This window comes from Papio anubis, chromosome 4 (genome assembly GCF_008728515.1).
Source record: "Papio anubis isolate 15944 chromosome 4, Panubis1.0, whole genome shotgun sequence".
Taxonomy (NCBI): Eukaryota; Metazoa; Chordata; class Mammalia; order Primates; family Cercopithecidae; genus Papio; species Papio anubis.
In genome coordinates this window covers 88903189-88924097 of record NC_044979.1, presented here as the reverse complement: position 1 = coordinate 88924097, position 20909 = coordinate 88903189, and the positions used below count along the sequence as shown (strand labels likewise).

The window sequence follows — 20909 nt, the reverse complement described above, 5'->3', positions numbered from 1 at the left end:
ATTCTTTCTTATGTATTTTAAAAAATGTATTGTTTAAAAACTTGGAAAGCCTGAAAGTCCCCATGATTTTCACGGAACTCCGCTGAGTATGTCTACGCTGTGCCAAAAAATATACCAATTTGCTGATACAGTTTGCTGCCCATGTTCTATTTAAGCATTAACATGAAACCCACCCCCTGTGCCTGGTTCATTCTTCTAATTCCTTCAGCTCATCAATATCCCCCAGGGGAAGAAAGGAAAGGACCTATCAAAAGTTTGGAGGTTAGCCATGGTCAAGTTCAGCATCAAACAAAATTTCCAAGTCATACAATTTTTTCTCAGGCATTTTCTTTTTTTGTGCACATTTCTTATCTTTTAGGTCCTCATCTTCTTTGAAATCAGAGACCTCCTCTAACTAGCTCTCATCTCTCATTTCCACACTATATCCAGGCCCATCGTATTTGAAATAAAGCTCTTAATTTTATTCTACTTTCCAAGAAAAAATAGTGCAATCTCATACAATGTGGTATTGTAACATGCCAATGTTATTTAATTAAATGTTGATTTACTGGGAGAATGGGATAAAATATGTGAGAACTGAATGTAGATGCAGAAAAATGAATAACAAAATGCTCAAGTCTTTTCTTTTCACATTTCTTATTACTTACCAGTGTCCTTGAATAAGCGTCCCTATTTTCTTCCAGGTTCTGAATGAATTGAATCCACCCACCATGAGTAATAATACTCCTAGCCTGCAGATATATCAGCCCCATCATATTGGAGTCTGGGACAAGTAGGCACTGGGTAGTTTTTGTGGTTGTTGAATAGGGGTCCATAAACATGGCTCTCTACCTCAGTTACACATGTTCTTTACTATGGCTCCAAATCATTTGTGAGTTCTACTTTTCCCCCATGGCATCTCTGTGGGCCTACCCGAATTATTAGCAACCCAGGGCTTCAGTCTTTTGACCTGTCAGCATAGAACCAGTGCCTCTGTTATGATTCTGCCTATCTTGGACTTTTACTTTGGACTTGGCAATCAGAAAGAATTAACCCAGCTGTACAATCTGGAATGTTCATCAAAGCAAATTGAAATTTCAGAATATCTACTGTTTGGGATGCCATAGTATGTATAATTGAGATTCATATCCACTTTTCATTTGCAAATAGCTCAAAATGCCAGTGCTATGGGTGACCTTTAGTGTTATCAATCCCACCTAGATGATTGTGCAGAACAAGAAATTGAGCCCCAGAAAAGTTACAGATTTGCCACAAATGACACACTATTTAAGTGGCGGAACCTGGACTAAGATTTCTTGATTCTTAGGCTGGCTCCTCTTTTTTTTTTTTTTTTAATTGTTGTCTTTTCTTTTTAAACCATGCTTGCTGATTCCTTAACCAGAGGAAGAGAAGACATTTGTACAAATCCTTGTTCTTAATATAAACACCTGATGTTACTACAGCTGGTGGTCAGCATGCCCATACTATGTGTTGTTGTCACATTGTTTGTAACTGGCTATTTTAAATGGATAACTTCTAAACATGGAATTATGTTTTTATTCAACTATCTTCATGCATATATTTGGCAATTCTGCACACAGTGAAGCTAATAATGATGCTTCTGATGACTGAAACATGCGGGTATTCTACTTGAGAAGGTTTCTGAATTATTGCTTAAACTTACACAAACTTAAAACAATTAGAAATTGTGAATGCTAACATAATTATCTTTGTTATCAAAGAGCTGTGCCAGCATAATCTTTAAAATTATAATATTGTGGCCTGGCTGATTTCTGCTATTTGGATTCTTTTTAAAATAAGATGTTTAAATTTTCTTTTAAAGTGTCAATTTATTGCAGTAGTGCAAGTACAACACAAGCACTCAGATAGGAAGAATTTTTCTTCAAGTTCTACTGGGAGACAGCCAAAACCTCTCCACAGGCTGATTCCTCTCCTCTTTTTATTTGCTCATTTTCAAAGGTAAAGACTGAAGAGTAAGCACCACATTAATGACCCCATATATCCCCTGAGATGAGCAATGTCCTGATGCTACTTATGTCAAATATATACAGGCACATCTACTTTTTAAATAGAGCCCACCCTATCAAAATTATATTTCCAAAGGCTCTGACTCTTTAAAGAGTTAGAGCAAAGACTTCTTGGACAAATGCTACCTTGTGAAGTGCACATTCCTACTCTACATTTTTAATCGCAACTAGAAGAGTCCCATGTAATTGAATAAAACTTCATTAGACATAAAGAAAAGTAATCCTAATTACATTTTATCTTGGATTAACAAAACTCACAGTGCATATGTTTTTGGTCGTAATATATTTCCCTAAGCCCCACAATTGCTAAAAATACTGAATCAATCACCACCCAGATTGCGTCATGAAGTGTGTGAACTAGTGCATTAAAAGACCGTGTTAGCACCAACAAAGTTTATTGGGGTAACTGTATTCAAGACGCACATGGCATACCTTTAAATAGTACTGTTAAAATACCAAATAAAATGTCAACGTCTGTCAGGTCTCTGGCTTTTATAAATTGTTTAGACTGGGAAACGCTGGGGTTTTGACATTGTTCTTTTCATATGATGTAGAAAAGAAGAGACCATAAAAAGAAAAGAACAATAAAGCATAGCTCATTTTTTAAGTTCTTTCATGGAAAAACACACTCTGGATCATTACCCTTCTAATCAACAATTTCCTTCTTCCTCCCAATCCTTCCCGTCTGGTATTTACCTTTCTCTGCCTCCCTCTCTCTGGGTGGTATTCTGAGCTTATACACACTACTCAGTAATCATATTTTTAAAATCACTTCAAAAGAGAATCCCAGGATGGCATGACAGATATGTATATACGAAGGGTATTTTTAACCCGAACCATAGCTTTACTTATGATCTCTATGCTCTTAAATGCACACCGGTGGGCCCTGACTGCAGCATTCTCAGAAAGAAGGAGGCCCTGTGAGCAGGATGAGCTACTCCCTGCCTGCAGACGAGTTATTATCACACCTTGCTGGCCATCTCTGCCCTCTTCCTTCTGCCCTTCCTTTTATTACCACACCACACTCCCCACAATTCCCATACAACAACATCTCTGTTTCAGCTTCTCCTCTGGATTTCCCACACTTAATGCAACCCAGACCTCACCTTCAGCTCTCCTGAGGCCACTTTGGAAGCCAGCTCGATGACACAGCCAACAGCCATGCGTGCAGCACCGGACGAGTGCAGCTCATTCCAAATGGTGTCACTGTCCACCTGAGCAAACAGTCAGCAGAGTCCGAAGACAGAAGAAGAAAGCGAAAGAGAAGGAAGAGATGAAAGGGGGAAAGAGGGGAAGAGGTCGCGGGGGAAGAGGGACAGAGAGAGAAAGCAAATCTGTGAGGAAGGGCTGGCAGGGTAACAGCGTATGTACAATAACATTTGTCTTCCGTCTTGGCCAGCTGAAAAGGCCTTCTGGACACGGCTTTGCTTATACTTTTTCTCTACACTGACTTCTCCAATGGAAACACATTCCTGCCATGCCTCACTGCCATTCCCTGTTTAGATTTCTCATTACAAACAGCATTACATAGGCCGGATCTGGCTTAGTTACAGGCCTGCTAGAAACCAGGCCCCAGTAGTAGATAGAGTAAAAACGAAGAGCACTTAGTTATACATAAAAATCGAATTTGCAAGTGCTAGAGGGGGAAAATTCAAATGCCCTTCTGACTGCAGGTTTACAGGGAGCCAAAGACAATTATTAGGCAGGTAGCAGCAGCAGTCAGGGAGTAGAAAGTAGCAACCGCAAGTCAGGTTCTCCAACTAAATGGAAGGAGTGTGTGGTCCTCACACTTAAAACGTTAATAGCAAATTGCAAGGAAAAATTTGATGTTCAAAGATTTCTAACTTTCAGTACAATTTGTCAGCTTGTTTCAGTTCAAACTGGTATTGTTAAAAGTGGATAGGCTAGTAAAATACATGGCTGCTTATCTACTAGAGAACATTATTATCAGAACAAAGCATGTACCAATATTCTGGATTTCCCTTTATAAAATGCATTTACTCTTTTTCATGCATGCAATGAAAACACGTAATAATGTATACATGAAAAGAACAATAGTGATTTATAATGATCACATATGTGATATTTTTTAACATATAAAATAATTCATAACATAAAAAAAAACAGCATCCGATGGGAGAAGTCTCTAATTTTAGGACACATAAGTTACTTGAAACACCAGGAAATAGAATACAAAGTTTGTGATGTAAATAGCAAGACTTCCCAAATGGATCAAAGGGGAGAAATTCTGCATAAAACAAAGCTTTTTTTTTTTTTTTTTTTTTTAAATAATAGAGAATTAAATGCAAGAGGCCTATTCACATGGAACAAATACAATAAATAATAACAACACATATTCACGGTGTACTAAGCAGTTTTCTAAGAATTTTCACATGCCTTTTTCTCATGAGGTTCTTACAGACTTAAATACTATCAAGAACAATGAATACATAAAAATAAATAAGAACAGTAAATAAGTGCATACATAAAAAAAGAAAATTAAGATCCTATAAATAGCAGTATAGTAGTGAAGTTTCTGGAATCAAACTGGTGGGGTAAAATCATGGCTTCATCATTAAAACCTGAGTGATGTTGGGGAATTAATTAATTAATGGCTCTCTGCCTTGGTTCCTTTATCTGTGAAAATACCAACTTTTTAAAGTACCATCTGCATACGATTGTAGTGAGGATTAAATGAGTAAGTGGTAAGCAAAAGCTAGCTACCACCATTTCAGCTACTGTTATACCTGTTTCGTAAAGCCTGGCACATAGTAGAGGCCTACATGTTGACTGAATGGGTACACTGTGGCTTAGAGAGGCTACTCTGAAGACCACAGGACCCTCACGCAGAACTCTGACCCTGTCAGCACATGCCTTTCCATCACCCTCCTCAAGAAACCCATGCTTTCTAGGAGGCAGCATCCCCTATCATAGTCAATACCATCATGGTCTACACTATCAGCTAAAGAGTGAAGGAATCATTCAAATGGACGCTGAGACCTAATCATTTGCCCTCTAAATTGAAAGTTTTATTATTTTACTGAACCAATATAAATAAGTAGTTGTTTAAGCTTTGTGTAGATATATTCTTAAGGAAGATGACTGCACAAATTGAAAAATAAAAATCATTATTTACCATGTATTATATAGGTTTTAGTCAGCTTTCCCGCCATTACAGAACTACTAGTACCAAAGAAAAGCCTGCATTAATCAGAATTTAAATTACTGGGGAAGCAAGCAAAAAAATAAAATAAATACATTCCAAAAGACTTATTCAGTGACTCAAGAACCATGTAAAATTCCTAACCCCTTTTTACTCAACTTTGGAGTACATCATAAGCTTTGTTTCTTTCTTCATTTCTTAAAGCAGTAGCAAATTTCCTTCCAAAAAATTATAAATACTGAACTTGATTAGAAAAACATTCAAGCAGCAGAGAGCACTGTCTCTTTGACCATACTAAAGGGCATTAGGTAGCCACAAATACCTTTGATATCCATATGCCTGTCCATACCTTTCTATCTGCCTAAGATGTTTGTGACTTTAATTTTGGTGTCCAAACTTCTACTAATAATGGTCATTTCGTTTTAATTCAGTTAACATTCGTTGAGTACCTACTGTGAGTTGCAGGTGGGGGTTACTTTTATAATAAAGCTACGTTCACTGATCATAAAGTATGTTGAGCACATAGGTGGATGATGGATATTTTGACTCATAACCAATGTTTAGGCTTATCCCTAAAGAAGCTCTCTTTAGGAATCTATGGGATTTACCATCCATTAATTTACTTATATTGAAACAAAAACAATATTTATCTCAATACCACTTCAACTGATGTTTTGCTTACATTTAGTTTATAACTAAATGGTAATGGTCAAGTTTTGTGGTTATAATATGTTCAAAAATGGGTAATTGTACTTAATTCTGAATTTACAAACAGGTTTGTTTTTGTCGGTTCAGGCTGCCATAACAAAATACCATGGGCTGGGTAGCTTAAACAAAAGAAATTTTATTTCTCACAATTCAGGAGGCTTTGAAGTTCAAGATCAAGGTGCCAACCCATTTGGTGACTGGTGAGGACTCTCCTCTTGGCTTGCAGATGGCCACGTGTCTGCTACATCCTCACATGGCCTTTCCTTGTACTAAAGTTCCCTCCATTTAAGGATATCAATCCTATTGGATTAGCACACACCACCCTTATGACTTAATTTAATCAATTTAATCTTAATTACTTTCTAAAGGTAGTCAAATATAATTAGATTAGTGATTTGAGCTTCAGTACATAAATGTTGAGGGCACACTCTTCAGCTCATAGTAAGATTAAATCACAAAAGCTTGTTCATAAGTCAAATTACAAGCATACTTTCTTAAGGCATGATGTTCCAAATGGGGTTCAGGGCCAAATTAGCTGCCAAAAGCTAACCACAGTATTTTCCATGTTACAGTTTCATTAAAACTTCAGTGATAAAACAGGATGCATAACTTACGAATTCTGCTATAATCTGTGTAACTAGAAGAACGTCCATATCAACTTTCCAACATTCCCAATGGCAAAAAGTATTTTTCCTCCCTCTACGTCCCTCTCATTGGTTGGCAATCTTTCCAACCAATTTCCCTATATTAGTGATAGCATCAGGAGGGCCACTTCCTTAAGAGAGCTCTGATTTTAACAGCTGAAGAACATCTTGACAGTAGGAAAAAACTCTGGGTAAGAGAAGACAGTTGAGTTCATAGACTGATAGTGGTTCCTGGCATAGAATAAGATATTTTGGAACTGGAGGGGAAGAAAAAAGGGAAAGAAGGATTTTCTTGGAATGGATATAGATATGCAGGATTAAGAGGCTGAAATGGCAATGCAATAATGATGAAAGTAGACACCAGAAGGGTTTGGAACTCTAAGAAGACAGGTACCCTCACATTTGGAAGTTGAAGGACAGTGGCATAGAGTTGGCTCTGGAAATGGAAAAATAATGCAAGACATAATAGATGAGGCTGGAAAAGAAAGGAATGACAGTGGAGCAGGGAGCCACCTTGAGCACAGTGGCCCACTACTAAGGGCTTGCTAAAGTTGAGAAGCCATGCAAGGCACTTGGACACAGGAAGGGGAGCATCACACACTGGGTCCTATTGTGGGGAGGGAGGGGGGAGGGATAGTATTAGGAGATATACCTAATGTAAATGATGAGTTAATGGGTGCAGCACACCAACATGGCACATGTATACATATGTAACAAACTTGCACGTTGTGCACATGTACCCTAGAACTTAAATTATAATAAAAAAAATAGAACTGCTATATTCTGAAAAAATATGCTTTGCCATTTTTCTTTCCATGCACATAAATTCCCCTTTGTCTCTCCAACAACTTATACTTTTTCACAGTGAGAGAGAGATAGGGAGAAAGAGAGAGAGAGAGACTTTCTGTGTGTGTGTGTGTGTGTGTGTGTGTGCACGCATTAAGGAGTAATAGTACATGAGCTGAAAGGGAGATTACGATGGATATAGAAGAAAGGTAAAGAAAATGATGATCAAAATAGAATTTTGCTTCAATATACATAAAAATACAGATTTTGTGGTGAGGATGATATTTTCCCAAATTCCTTTTCACATCAAGAACTGAACCTGGCTGTCTTGGATCATGGTTCTGTGTTAGTGACAGTATCAAAAGAATATGATTATTTCTTCTCTGAATGATTCAGAGTAGAGACCCCTTCTACCTGTGACAACCAGGCATGTTTGTTGATTAGGGAAGATATAGAACGCATTGAGTGGAAGGAAAATCCAAAATCCACCTCTTCTGGTCCTGAGAGAATGGAGAAAGCTGGACTCAAGAGGTGCGACAGAAACAAGTAACACAGAAAGCAACATGTGAGCAAACGAGAGAAAAATCGACAAAATAGTCAGTGAGCCTTCACTTTGGTTGATATTTGGGTCTTTTTTTTTTTTTTTTTTTTCCAGACAGAGTCTCGCTCTGTCATCCAGGCTGGAGTGCAGTAGCTCGATCTTGGCTCACTGCAACCTCTGCTTCCTGAGTTCAAGCCATTCTTCCACTTCAGCCTCCCAAGTAGACGGGATTTCAGGCACCCGCCACCACACCAAACTAATTTTTGTATTTTTAGTAGATATGGGGTTTCACCATGTTGGCCAGGCTAGTCTTGAACTCCTGATCTCAGGTGATCCGTCTGCCTCAGCCTCCCAAAGTGCTGGGATTACAGGTGTGAACCGCCACGTTCAGTCAATATTTGGGACTTTTTGAAGTTATTTCTACACTAAACTGTGGGCACCATACAATAAAGTCTGTAGAGTGGTGTGAAAAACTAACGGAATATTAGACTACAGCATTCCTGAGATGCTCTTGCTTCCTGTGTAGTGCAGCTGGAAGCCTCAAGTTCTCACCATCCTCCAAGGGGTACGACATGGGAGAGCCCGTGAAATGGCTTAACTATGGGTGGAGCCAAATGGAGTCCACAGAGGGGTTCAGGGGAACCCCAGTACCAACGTGAGCCAAAAGGGGGCTACTGGAGCCCGGGAGCCCTGCCAAGCTCCAGCTGGCAGAGAAATCAGTAATCAGAGTTAATCTGCTGCCGACCTCAGCTTCAAATTCTGGGAGATCAGGAATAGTTGGTGCAGAGAGGTTGCCGTGGAACCCTGAGTGTTCAGAGGACAGCATGAGGATCCAGGTACCCCTTCAGGTCTCCGTCCCTCCCTCAGGTGCCTAAATGCCATCTTCAAAGAGGAATCTGAGAGGCTAAGCAATTACCTAAAGATATTAAGTCCAATAATAAGGTGATCTTGAACAGACAGTATTTCTAAACTGAAAGGAAGTTATCAAACTGGAAGAGGCTGATATATTATTAATTGTGGAGAGAATCACTATAATTGGGGGAAAAAAATAACATATTTATCACACAATTGAGGGAGCATGGGAAATATTGTGTCCCATTTATTTCCAAGGTCAGGAATTTATTTTGCCACATGGCAGGGGGCAAAATCTAGCCAGGATTCTGGGCAGAAGTCTCTAAGGATATGCTGTACACATGGGCTAGTGAGGTTTAAATTGTATTTTACAGTATGGCAATACCTAAAGATTCCTACCTAGGAATCTGTACCAAGCCTTGCTTTATGCGCCATTCTAAAAAACAGTATGCTTTTAACTTTCAAATGTTTCAATGATGTAACTAATGTACAAAGCATGAAGGGAGCTTTAGTAGAAATAGGTCCACAGAGGCCTTGTTTTATTGCCAGAATTAAAATCTATCAGTCTTGAAATAGGCGTCCCAAAGTTCAACTCACTTTATAAATATGTAGGAGGGTCTGGACCTAACATACATCCAAAACTGGGGTTGAGAAGTGTAAGTGAAGCTATTCCACAAAATGTCTTTCTGTGTGAAGAAACAAACACACTCGGTGAGATAGGGCAGAATCCCGCTTTAGGGTGAGAGTCACAGGAGCTTGGCCCATAAGAAAGATTTAGTCATCAGAGGAGGAGGCACAATCTGAAGTAGCACAGAGTCTGTTACTGAGATTCTCTCCCAACCCACACTCCCAGAGTCCTGTGTGTTTAATAGGGTAGAAAGGGGTTGAGAGACACAGAAGATTGTTAGTAATAAAATAGGCAAAACATTTTAAACCCTCTAAAAATATGAGAATTAAGTAGAACATTTTTGTATCAATTTTAAAGATTATGATCTTAAAAGAGGGAAGGAAGCACATTTTCTGTTTCTCTATAAACCTCAGAGAATCCTGAGCACTCGGCAATGTGAAGACCCCAGAATATCGGTAATGTGCATCAGCAGGGGCCAGCAGAACTCACTGATAACAAAGAAAGAAAAGAGAAGGAAGGAGGGAGGGAAGGAAGGAAGGGAGGGAGGGAGGGAATAAAAGTAAGAAATTAAAAAAAGGAAGGAAAGAAAGAAAGCCAGACTCAAGAGGTGCGACAGAAACAGAGGACACAGAAAGTGATATGTGAGTAAAAAGAAAAGGAAGGAGGGAGGAAGGGAGGAAAGAAGGAGGGAAGGAAGGAAAGGAAGGAAGGAAGCAAGAAAGCAACCAAGAAAGAAAACCATACCCAAGAGGGGTGACAGAAACAGGGGACACAGAAAGTGTATGTGAGCAAAAAGTACATGAGAGAGAGGAAGGAAGGAAGGAAGGAAGGAAGGAAGGAAGGAAGGAAGGAAGGGAGGGAGGGAGGGAGGGAGGGAGGGAGGAAGGAAGGAAGGAAGGAAGGAAGGAAGGAAGGAAGGAAGGAAGGAAGGAAGGAAGGAAGGAAGGAAGGGGCGATGGGAAAAACATCTTGCATTCAGAAGCACATGGTACTATTCACATTAGGCATTACCTAGGCTCCTAAAATAATTAGGAAGATGCACTCTCTGTGGAGGCATGGAGGAATTGCAAGAGGTTAAAGAGTTGGGCCGGTAAAGCCCTAGTTATACATCTATTTATGAAAACTTAGCTACTACATAATGCTGTTCACATTTAAAAGAAGAATAACATGTTGCAATCTCTCTTACTAGTGGTGATCCAGAATAAGGGATAAAAAGGATGCGTGCTGAGTTAAACATAACTTAGGAAACATGAATAGCAGAAACATGATCTTATTTACTCAGTCATAGCAGAATGCAATTCAGAAAATATATAGAGAAAGTAATTGAAAACTAAAATTTAACAGTCCACGTTTTCAGTTTTATTGTATATTTCCCTACTCTATAAAGTTATTTTCTTTTTATTTAGAAATAATAATGACAATAACAATAATATTATCATCTAGCAATTATTGAGTATTTACTAAGATCCAGGCACCATGCAAAGCTTTTGCCCATAGTAACTAATACAATTCTTACAGTGACCATTGATGTAAATGCTATTATTAAGCAGTTTTATATATGAATTTCAGAGGCAATTCAGCTAGAAATTAGAGAAGGTAGAAAAAGAACTGAGAAAAGTGTGAGCTGTTTACCCACAGTAATTTTTATGCTAGTAAAATCAAAATCCAAAAAGTAAAATAAATAATAAAATGATATTTTGAAAAACAGATTCTAATCATATATGTATAAAGAGTTTTTAATTAAATAAATTAGCTAAGACCTGCAAGAACGTTTTTTCTTTCAAGGTATTGAAACCCTACCCTGTTAAAAGTGCTAAAATATTTTTTAAAATCAAATGTTTCAAGTGGTACCTGGAATAGTTGAGCTTTTCTTGAGTGTTGTGATTTGTTTGCTATTATGCTAGAGCAGTAATTCTCAGTGAAAGTGATTTTGCATCTAACAGGTCGTTTGGCGCTTTCTGGAGACATTTTTTGTTGTCATGACTGAGTAAGGGAGATGCGCTACTGGCTTCTAGTGCACAGAATCCAGGAATGCCACTACGCATCCTACGATGCATGTTTTTTATTTGGTATATAACCAAAAATAACTTTAATCAATGTCTTTTCCCTGAATCTGTCCAAATAATTCTGTCTACTGAACAGAATCAATGCTGTTATATATTTAGTTTTAAACATTATTCTGCCCTTGGTTTCTTAAGTGTCACAAATGTTAGTGACAGAACCAGGAAAAACTCTTCATAGTTCTTCCCATTCCTTTGCTTCATTCTCACCTTACCACTCCTTAATACACCAAAGGAAAGGACTGCAATTTTATTTAATGATTCCAAAAAAAGATAATTATATAATATCATTGGCAAAATAAAGAGTCAAGGAATATCATATAATTTATGAGTCTATACAAAACCACACACACACACACACACACACACACACACACACACACACACGAAATTGCTACCTATTAAAAGCCAAGTTTTTGAGAAACCGTTGTTCATGAGAATGTTGGGTTCATCCTACACATGTGGCAGGCTGGGGTACATGGAAAGCCTGCTGCCTTTGAGTGGCCATGATTCATTCTGTTAAGTGAAAAATATGTGGGCACTGATTCTGAGTAACCCACCCTTTTAATTGTTCACTGTCTTTGAAACAGATTCTGAGCAGCTGAGAGATGGGTATAACATTTCAAAACCATTGTTTACACCATTTCTTTATTCCACTGTGAGTTAAGAACATAAATTAAAATGATAAAAATCCATGACCAACTCAGGATTTTGCAAGAATATCAAGATGCTTCCTGAGTGCCCTCTTATCCGGAAGTCTCTGTGCTTCTGCCAGCCTCTGGGGCAAGCACCTAGTGGCCTTCAGTTTTCCTTTGTCCTTTTATTGTTCACACGGAGAGCAATCACAGCAACATTCTCTTTTAAAATGCCTTCTTGGATTTGAATCAGGAATAATTTAAATGTTTACTAGGTTGTAAAAAACAAAAAAAATTCTTGAGCTGGCTTTTGGTGGTGTGTGCGTACAGGCCCAGCTACTCAGAAAGCTGAGGTGGGAGGATCACTTGAGCCCAGAGGTTTGAGGCCAGTCTGGGTAACACAGTGAGACATGAAAGCAAAGAAAGAAAAAAGAAAAGGAAAAAAAAAAAAAAAAAAAAAGGGGGAAAAGAAAAGGGAAAGGAGAGGAGAGGACAGGATTTCCTTGGTGTTAAAGGGATTAATTGTCTTATACATATTGGAATCAAGTAGTATTCATGAGTCCACAGACAGGGACAAAGAACCAAAAAAAAAAAAAAAAAAATACTTGGAAAGACTCAAATACACAAGGGGTACAGATTAGGGCTAAGGAAGTAGCCATGTGTTCAAATGACTCCAGAAGCCACAATGGTGGCATAGACATAATGTCAGGTAACTGGGGATGAGGGACAGGCTCTCTGGTTGGAGCTACGGTTGACTGGAGTGTTTGTGTCCCAGCTAAAAGGTGGCTACGCAGTTCCAAACAATTTTTTTCTTAAGGAAATGATAGCATGATATTTATTAGTAGCCCTAAATATTGTATACTTAGATGCAATTTTTCTATCTTAAATATTGACAATAATTCACTTAAAAACCCCCAGTCAGGCTAAGAGAAATCTATGTATGTATTGAATATGGCTTCTAACCTGGCAGTGCATAACTTCTGCTACCCAGGGTGATTTATTTTTACACAAAGTTTGAAAATCCTAAAGCGGGAAAGGCAAAAAAAAAAAAAAAAAAAAAAAAAAAAACAGTCTCAGCAGAACTAGTTCAGTTGATTCCTTGTGTGGTAACCATCAAAGCTTAATTCAAGGAGGTTTCTCAGGGCAGTGCCCTGGGAGAGTAGAAGTCCTCTAACTCTTACAGAGGTGTGTTACTGAAGGATTCCAGCCTGCGCCTGAGGACAAGGCCAGACATGATCTGTTGAATCTAATAAAAAATAACTGGGGTTTTTATGTTCTATGTCTTTTGTATCTCACTTTTAGTAATCTGCATTTATTGCATCTTGTAAAAGTATTTCTTCACAACAGAAAGGAAATGAAATGTAAGTAAACAAAACCTTGCCCCTTACCAAATAATAATTTGAGAAGCATTAACTTCATAGAGAAATGATTTTCTTTGCAAATTGTTTAAAGAAAGAGTTCTATTTGGATAAAAGGATAGAAAGAAAAGGTGAAGCCAGAAGTGAAATTATAAATGTTTTAGGAATTTTTTAAATAAGTTCCACCTATCAAGATAAATTATACCAAGAAAGAATGACTGCCAATAATTTGCCTGAGTTGTACACCAAAATTTGGTACCTATAGACTGGTATAACCACAGGATTTGGAGAAATTGTTAGGCTTTAAATATACTTTTAAACAGAGATTAAAAGGAAGCAAGCTTTGGACAAATCCTCCTCTACTTTATCCCATTCTTTTAGGTGGTAGCATAAGCAAGGACATCATCGACATTTAGTGCATTAACACCTTATTTTGTTGCCTTAGCGTTGGAGACCTTGTAAACCAGCAGTTCCACTTGCAAACTATTCAAACATGGGCAAGTTCATTCACTGATCCAAGACCTAAGAAAAATGGAGATAATACTCCTTCCTCATAGGATTATTGTTAGCATTCAATTAGTCAATACATATAAAGTGCTTAACACAGCACAAGACAATGCTGGAGGCAGTAAGCTCTCAGACAATGGTAACTAAGAAAAAAAAAATCCCCGCATTTTGTTTCTAACATTACTTTCTATTTAGCAGCACATCAAAGGACAAAAATCATCTGTGATAATGCTGGAAGCCAGGAACTACCTCCAATCAGAAAGCTACATATTTTCTAGCCACATATGGATCTAGTTCAACTGTAGTTTCCTGAATGAATGTGGGTCTTTGCAGGCTTTTCCAAGCACATCAAGCATAGCTCAATCACTGGAACTTGAAACAAAGCTAATGCTCTGAAAAGCCGCACATGATAGAAATTAAGCTACCTGTCCTGAAAGTGGATGTGAAGGTATTTCAAATGGGAAGGGAATGACTTAGAAGAAAAGGAATTTAGGCACAGTCTCCTTTGTATAATCTAAATGCAGCCCGTTGCTTCCTTGTGGAAATATTCCCAGAGTTAAATGTAATACTATTGTGCCCATTAACAGAACAGGTTTCATATGCACTGTGCATGTTTAATGTGGTACACTATCCCTCCTCAGATGCCTTGAACATTTCACCCTGAAAGTTGGGAAATGAAACTCTTCACCCAATTCTAAGCAGTTTAGTAAGTTCTTGCTGCTATGTTATACTGATGCTAGGGCTACAGGGCATTTTCTGAATAATTGAGTTTAAGCTTAAATAATGATCAGATGCCCCTAGAAACCTATTGGCAGACAGCAGACTCAACAAACAGAGGTTTTTCATTGCAATATTGATTCTGTGCCATTTTAGCCATGTTGTATAAAAGCTTAACCGTAAAATAAAATAAAAATCATTTTAACTTTTGCACTGTGTCAGATAAAGCGTATTTTTTAAAAATGAATCATCTACTGTGGACCAAATATTTCTGCAAACAGCATCTTGATTTGGTAACTTAAAAATTACCTAATTTCATCTTCTAATGCCAAATTTCTTTTTGTATTTGCTTTGGGAAACAAAATAATTATCTTTTCCCACCTAAGAGGTATTTGATAAGCTCAACATTTTCCTATCCTTGATCCTTTACGATTAGGGTTAAAGCTGACGATTCCAGTAGATATTTTGTTTTTGGAAATGGTAAGAAAAGAGGTGGGAGCTGCGAGGTTCCAAGAAAAAGAAAAGCCTAATTTATTAGTAGATTCACAGGAAGAAGTAATAAAGTCAAATCTATTGCCCAAAGAAAGCAAAAAATAAATATCTTTGGTCAGCGTTTAAAGAACAGCATAGTGGGTAAGATTGGGGCACCTACTAGGTGCTGGACCCCAGTAAGCACTTTACAAACACTACCTATTTTATTCCTCATGAGAGCTTTATAAATGTATTACTAGTCACCTTTACAAAAGAGTAAATCGAGCTGTAAAGAAGTTAAGTAACTTGACCAAAGTTACATAGTTGATGAGATGAAGAGCTGTGGTTTCAACCAAAGCAAACCCTGCACATTAATATCGTTATGGACTGAATTTGTGTTTCCTCAAAATTCATATATTGAAGTCTTAACCCCAATGTGACCATATTCAGCAATAAATCCTTTGAAAAGATAATTAAGGTTAAATGAGATCATAAGCGTGGGGCCCTAACACAAAATGACTGATGTCCTTATAAGAAGAGAAAGAGACAGCAGGGATGCGCGTGAACAGAGTAAAGCTATGTGAGGACACAATGAGAAGAAGGTCATCCGAAGACCCAGGAGAGAGGCCTTAGGAGAAATCAAATCTGCCAACATTTGAACTTCTAGGCTCCAGACTGAGAAAACTAATTCCTGTTGCTTAAGCCACCCAATCTGTGGTATTGTATTATGATAGCCCTAGCTAGCCAAATACAGATATGAACTGTAAAAAGATATTCTGTGTTGTACATTCATTTTTTTTTTTTTTTTTTTTTTGAGACGGAGTCTCGCTCTGTCGCCCAGGCTGGAGTGCAGTGGTGCGATCTCGGCTCACTGCAAGCTCCGCCTCCTGGGTTCAAGCCATTCTCCTGCCTCAGCCTCCCGAGTGTCTGGGACTACAGGTGCCTGCCACCACGCCCGGCTAATTTTTTGCATTTTTAGTAGAGATGGAGTTTCACCGTGTTAGCCAGGATGGTCTGGATTTCCTGACCTCGTGATCCGCCCGCCTCAGCCTCCCAAAGTGCTAGGATTACAGGCGTGAGCCACCGCACCCGGCCTGTATGTTCTTTAGAACATGATGGGCAATGAGAGCTAGTGCAAGTGTCATAGGCATAGGGTTATGAGTGTCTGTCTTTACTGCTCTGTCTTCAAGGTCTGACACATAATAGATGCTTAACAAGTTTTGTCGAGGGAATGAATTAACAGATGAGAACAAAAGAATCGTATAGTGATACTGTTCTTTGCAGGGCTTTACTGTAGCTAAACTTCTAATCTACAAACATCACTGCTGCTTGGGTCCTGCAATACATCCATAATGTAGTGATGACTGCTTCTCTGGTCTTCAGTTAGCACCATGTTTAGCCTCCCAGCTCTTGCTTGCCAGCATTTGGTGTTTCCTTTGGTGCATCATCCTACAATGTTGCTTCTTCACTGAATCATCCAGCAACATCTGTGGTGTCCCCAGTGCCCTGGATCTCTGTTGTCATGTATCACTCCTGTCTCTCACAGAAGCTTCCCCACTCACTATTTTCCCAAGGGAAACAGACTGCGTAAGACTTAAGTCATCAAGATCCCCAGTGACAAGCTAATGGGAGCCTGCTATCTGATCTCTGAAGAAAAATGAATTTTGTAAAAAGCTGTTTTAAATTTGGATAAAGTACTATCACACAGTAATGACATATTTGATCCCCAGAGAAGACAATAAATCACATTTCATTTATCACCTTACTTCATAGATGAAGGAACTGAGGCCCAGCAATTTCAATGATTTGTGAGTTCATGGTCTTACAGGATCTTACCACTCAAAATGTGGTACACGGATGAGCAGCAATGCCATCCCTGAGTGCTATGAGAAATGCAGAATCTCAGCTCCCATTCGGTCCTGCTGAATTGGAATCTGCACTTTAGAGTTGAAACAGCACTTTTGGAACAGTGACAATGTAAAGATTTGAATCCAGATTCTGGAGTTCCTAAATGAAGGTTCTCTGCCTAGATGCTTAATCACTGGGACTTCTGAAAACAATGTCCTCCCTCCCTTTATTAGTCTTCCTGCAGTGCCTTGATTCTAATGGTAGACCATTAGTTGGATAGATAGGCCAGGTGAGACCTCAGGGTTGCATAGGGCTTTTGAGAACCTTTAAATCAGGGAGTCTGTTTACCGTCTGCAGACCTGACTCTACTCAAAGTGATCCCATAGGGTGGCAAAGTGCTCATTTCCATGTATAGCTGCCAGTGATAACCTACATTCTCACATTTGATCCTCAAAATAATGCCATGTGGGAGCCTTGCTTAGCCCTATTTCATAGATAAAGAAACCGAGTCTCAGATAAGTGATATAATAATTAACATAGCCTTTGCATTGCTGGTTTCTCAGATTCCGGCTGGGCAGAAGGATACTTCTCCTAAAATCATAAAGCTATTCTGAGCACTTTTGTGGACACTTAGGTGTCAACACTTCGAAACTTCTAGAGCCCTTTCTAACTCTGAGTGACTGTCCCTTTTCTCCTCCTGTGGGATAACAATGAGAATCATCATTCTGGTCTGAGAACCTCTGATATTCTTTATTGCATTCTTTTTCAATCAGCTCTGAGGCTGTAATAATGGGTGTTCTCCCTTCTCCCTTGTGATACAACATACCAACTCCTTGAATGTATATATTCATTTCATGTTAGATGTTCTGCTGAAACCCTGAAAGTCTTGAAATGGAGCTGGGATGGATTTATGATGACAATGGGTGGGTGAACCCACATGCTTTCTCTCTTTTGTTCAACACTGGAAAGAAGACATGAATGACAGCCATTCCTTTGGGATCACTTGTAGGTTATAATGCCCACACCTTAGCTTCTTTAGTCATGGTGAGATGAAAAAGAAACAGAGCAGCTACAGGGAAGACGTTCAGATTCCAAGTAAAGCCATGGATATGATGAATGAATACTGTGACTGATATTCCATATGGAAAGAAGGCGTGAACTATTAATGTGGCAGCTGGAAGAGAAAAGGGGCATGCCGTGATCATTAATGCTCTACCACAAACCATCTCCTGGTATGATCAACTGCTTTCTGGCAGCTTCATTGACCTTGCCTGTGCAATTTCTAGTCACTCTTTATCTTCCGAAAAATCTCCCTTTCACTGTTTACTTGCCAGTAACAAGAATAAGGAGAGGAATATGTTTGCTCTGGTGAAAGGGCTACATCTTCAGACTCTAAGAATCCTTACTTAAGATCCAGGGGACTCATAGATTTACCAAGTAATATATGGATTCCTGTGGGTTACGTGGCCAGTAAAGGAATTTGAGAGTCCCTGTTGTTGTTACCAAATTTCAGTGAACTACTGGTCAGTTCTACCAAGACTGAGTTAGAGACAGAGCCAAGAAATACCATGCTAGTACTTTCCTCCTGTTTCTTCATTTAATCTGATGTCCACATTGTGTAAAGGGTACTTCGTAATATGCCACTCCTTTTATTCACTGGACAGTGCACATTAGAGCCTCATTTCTCCAGAGTGCAGCTTAATAAAATTAACTCTGACTCAGTAGGTGTGCGAAATGAGATTCTCTGTATCTCATCCCACAGTGGTTTGGTCCAAGGACAGAGACTTTTCAGTGTTCTAGTTAGGGTTGAAATACTGTGTACAGCTGTGTAATTTTTTTTTACCCAAAATTGATGATGTTTGAGTGCATGGATTTAATACTTCATAGGAATTTCAATAAAAAAGAGAATGCTCTTGGCAAAAATAGCGGTTGTTTTTTTCTTATGGCTAGGGCTATTCTCACTTGGGAAAGGAGTGTTGACAATCATATGAGGTTGAAATTATGGTGAGTTGTGCTGTGTGTGCATAGTATTGTGGTTAAAAGCTTGGGAATCAGGCCCTCTCTACTCCACGGCCTACTAATTCTGTGACCTGAACAAGTTACTCACCTCTCTGAGCCTTTGTTTCCTTTTCTGTAGTATAGGAAACCTCATTGCATCTTTAGCAATAAGACCTCTGGGATTATTTGAGGTTTAAAAGAGATTGAGGCAGGTTATCATTGGAACGTTTGTGTAAAGAATGGCTAGTCTCTGCTGTGAGGCTGTGAATTAGCCCTCTTGGTTCTGTGAGAATCAGGAGGGTATGTTTTATAGGATTCTCTATTGCCTGACCTAATCTATGGTACCTTACCTGTCCCTTTACTTGATGAATAATCCCATCATTAAGGTCAATCCTCTGAATACCACTGGGGTCAAAGCCAAGAATTATACTATTTTGCTTAAACAGTTAAAGCACAGTCCTAAAAAATTTAGCCAAGTTTTTTTTTTTTTTAATTGATTCTATTCATTTAATATTGAAAATGCTGGGGATCAGAAACTGATTGTCAATAGTAAGAATACCCTGGAATTCAGACTTTTATCTCTCTTGCACTATATACATACAACAGGAAATTGGGCATATGGAAATTGAGACGTCATCATTATTTGGCCCATTCTATGCACCAACACAATGGGACCAACAAATCAGTTACCCCAAATCTCACAGTTCAGACATAAATCAGGATGGACCAGCCAGAGCAACTGAGGCCCCAATGTGACAATGTTATTTAAGAAGACACTAAAATGCACAAGGGAAAAAAAAAAAAAAAACCACTTGCAAAGGTCATGCAAACATCAGGACATTTTTATTAGACTTGAAAACGGGCAGGTGTTGGAGTGCTGTATATAATTTGCAGCTGCCCAATTTAAAAAGAAAAGTATGTCCACGTAACCTTCCAGGGACTTGGAACCCCAAAGCACACAGTGCTGCTAATATCTGGAACTACCCAGAGAGATATCGTACAGTCCGGGACCTGCTACTGAGTCCCAAATCTTTGAGTGCCTGGATAAGTGTGTCCCCACCCCCAAACTTCTGCATACCTCCATAGCCAGCACTGAAGAGAAATGTCAGGATCTCAGGGTGTGCCTAGAAATTCAACTTGCCCCCTCATCACCTATTGCCACACCTCAATCCAGTTGTTAGAAGGAAGATCAGAAGCTCTATGTGTTCTGAATAGAACAACCCTACCTCTAGATGTCCACATCTTCACCAATGAGAGTGAGATGGGGTCCCCAAACTCTGAGCAGTTTGGGTATGCCTCTTCCCCACCTCCTGAACTTTCCTTGCTTCCCTACCACTCAGCTTTGCACCCTCAGTATGGATCTCATTATTCTCTGTACCCCTCTTTAGGTCAGTCACCACAAGAAACCAGGACTCCCAGGTCACCCCTCACCTGTCTATTCCAATATCCAAAAGGCAACACTTCCCATTAACCACTAGTTTTCTTCCCCAACCCTGTAAGACTCCACACCCCTTCCTTGCTTCCTTTTCTCTATAGCATTCATCAGCATCACATACATGCACATATATTTAAAGTCATTCATTCTTGCTTATTTGTCTCTCCAACTGGAATATAAGTTCCAGTAGGATAAAACATCTTCTGTTTTGGTCAATACTGTGTCTGCAGGTCCTGGCACACAATAAGCATTCAATAACCATTTGTGTGTACATAAATTACTAAATAAGTGAGCAAATGAATTCTACCCCAAGTCGTGAAAACCATTGGAAATTGTGAGTATAGTAAGTTCAGAAGCACAGAGAATAGTCTGCACCACTGAGCACTGGTCTTTGAATTTCTTCCGCATTTGCTATTAATGGAGTTGTGGACTGATGCTGGATACTGCACTTCCTAGCTCTTGGAATGAGAATTTGCCAGGCACAGTGGCTTAGGCCTGTAATCCTAGCAGTTTGGGAGGCCAAGGTGGCAG

General features: G+C 39.0%; 1 protein-coding gene across 30 annotated transcripts in view; it reads right to left on the bottom strand.

Annotated features, from left to right (window-relative positions):
* Positions 1–1331: 1331 nt before the first annotated feature.
* Positions 1332–20909, bottom strand: part of HDAC9 (histone deacetylase 9) — a 709012-nt gene continuing 689434 nt past the window's right edge. For 26 of the 30 annotated variants that reach the window (XM_031665979.1, XM_031665983.1, XM_031665980.1 and 23 more), the window contains one exon: positions 1335–3241. In XM_031665979.1, the coding sequence (XP_031521839.1) occupies positions 3113–3241 (129 nt within the window). In that variant the 3' untranslated portion in view covers positions 1335–3112. Of the gene's footprint in view, positions 3242–20909 lie in introns of all 30 variants that reach the window. The other 4 variants (XM_031665976.1, XM_031665998.1, XM_031665999.1 and 1 more) reach the window with 2 other exon arrangements.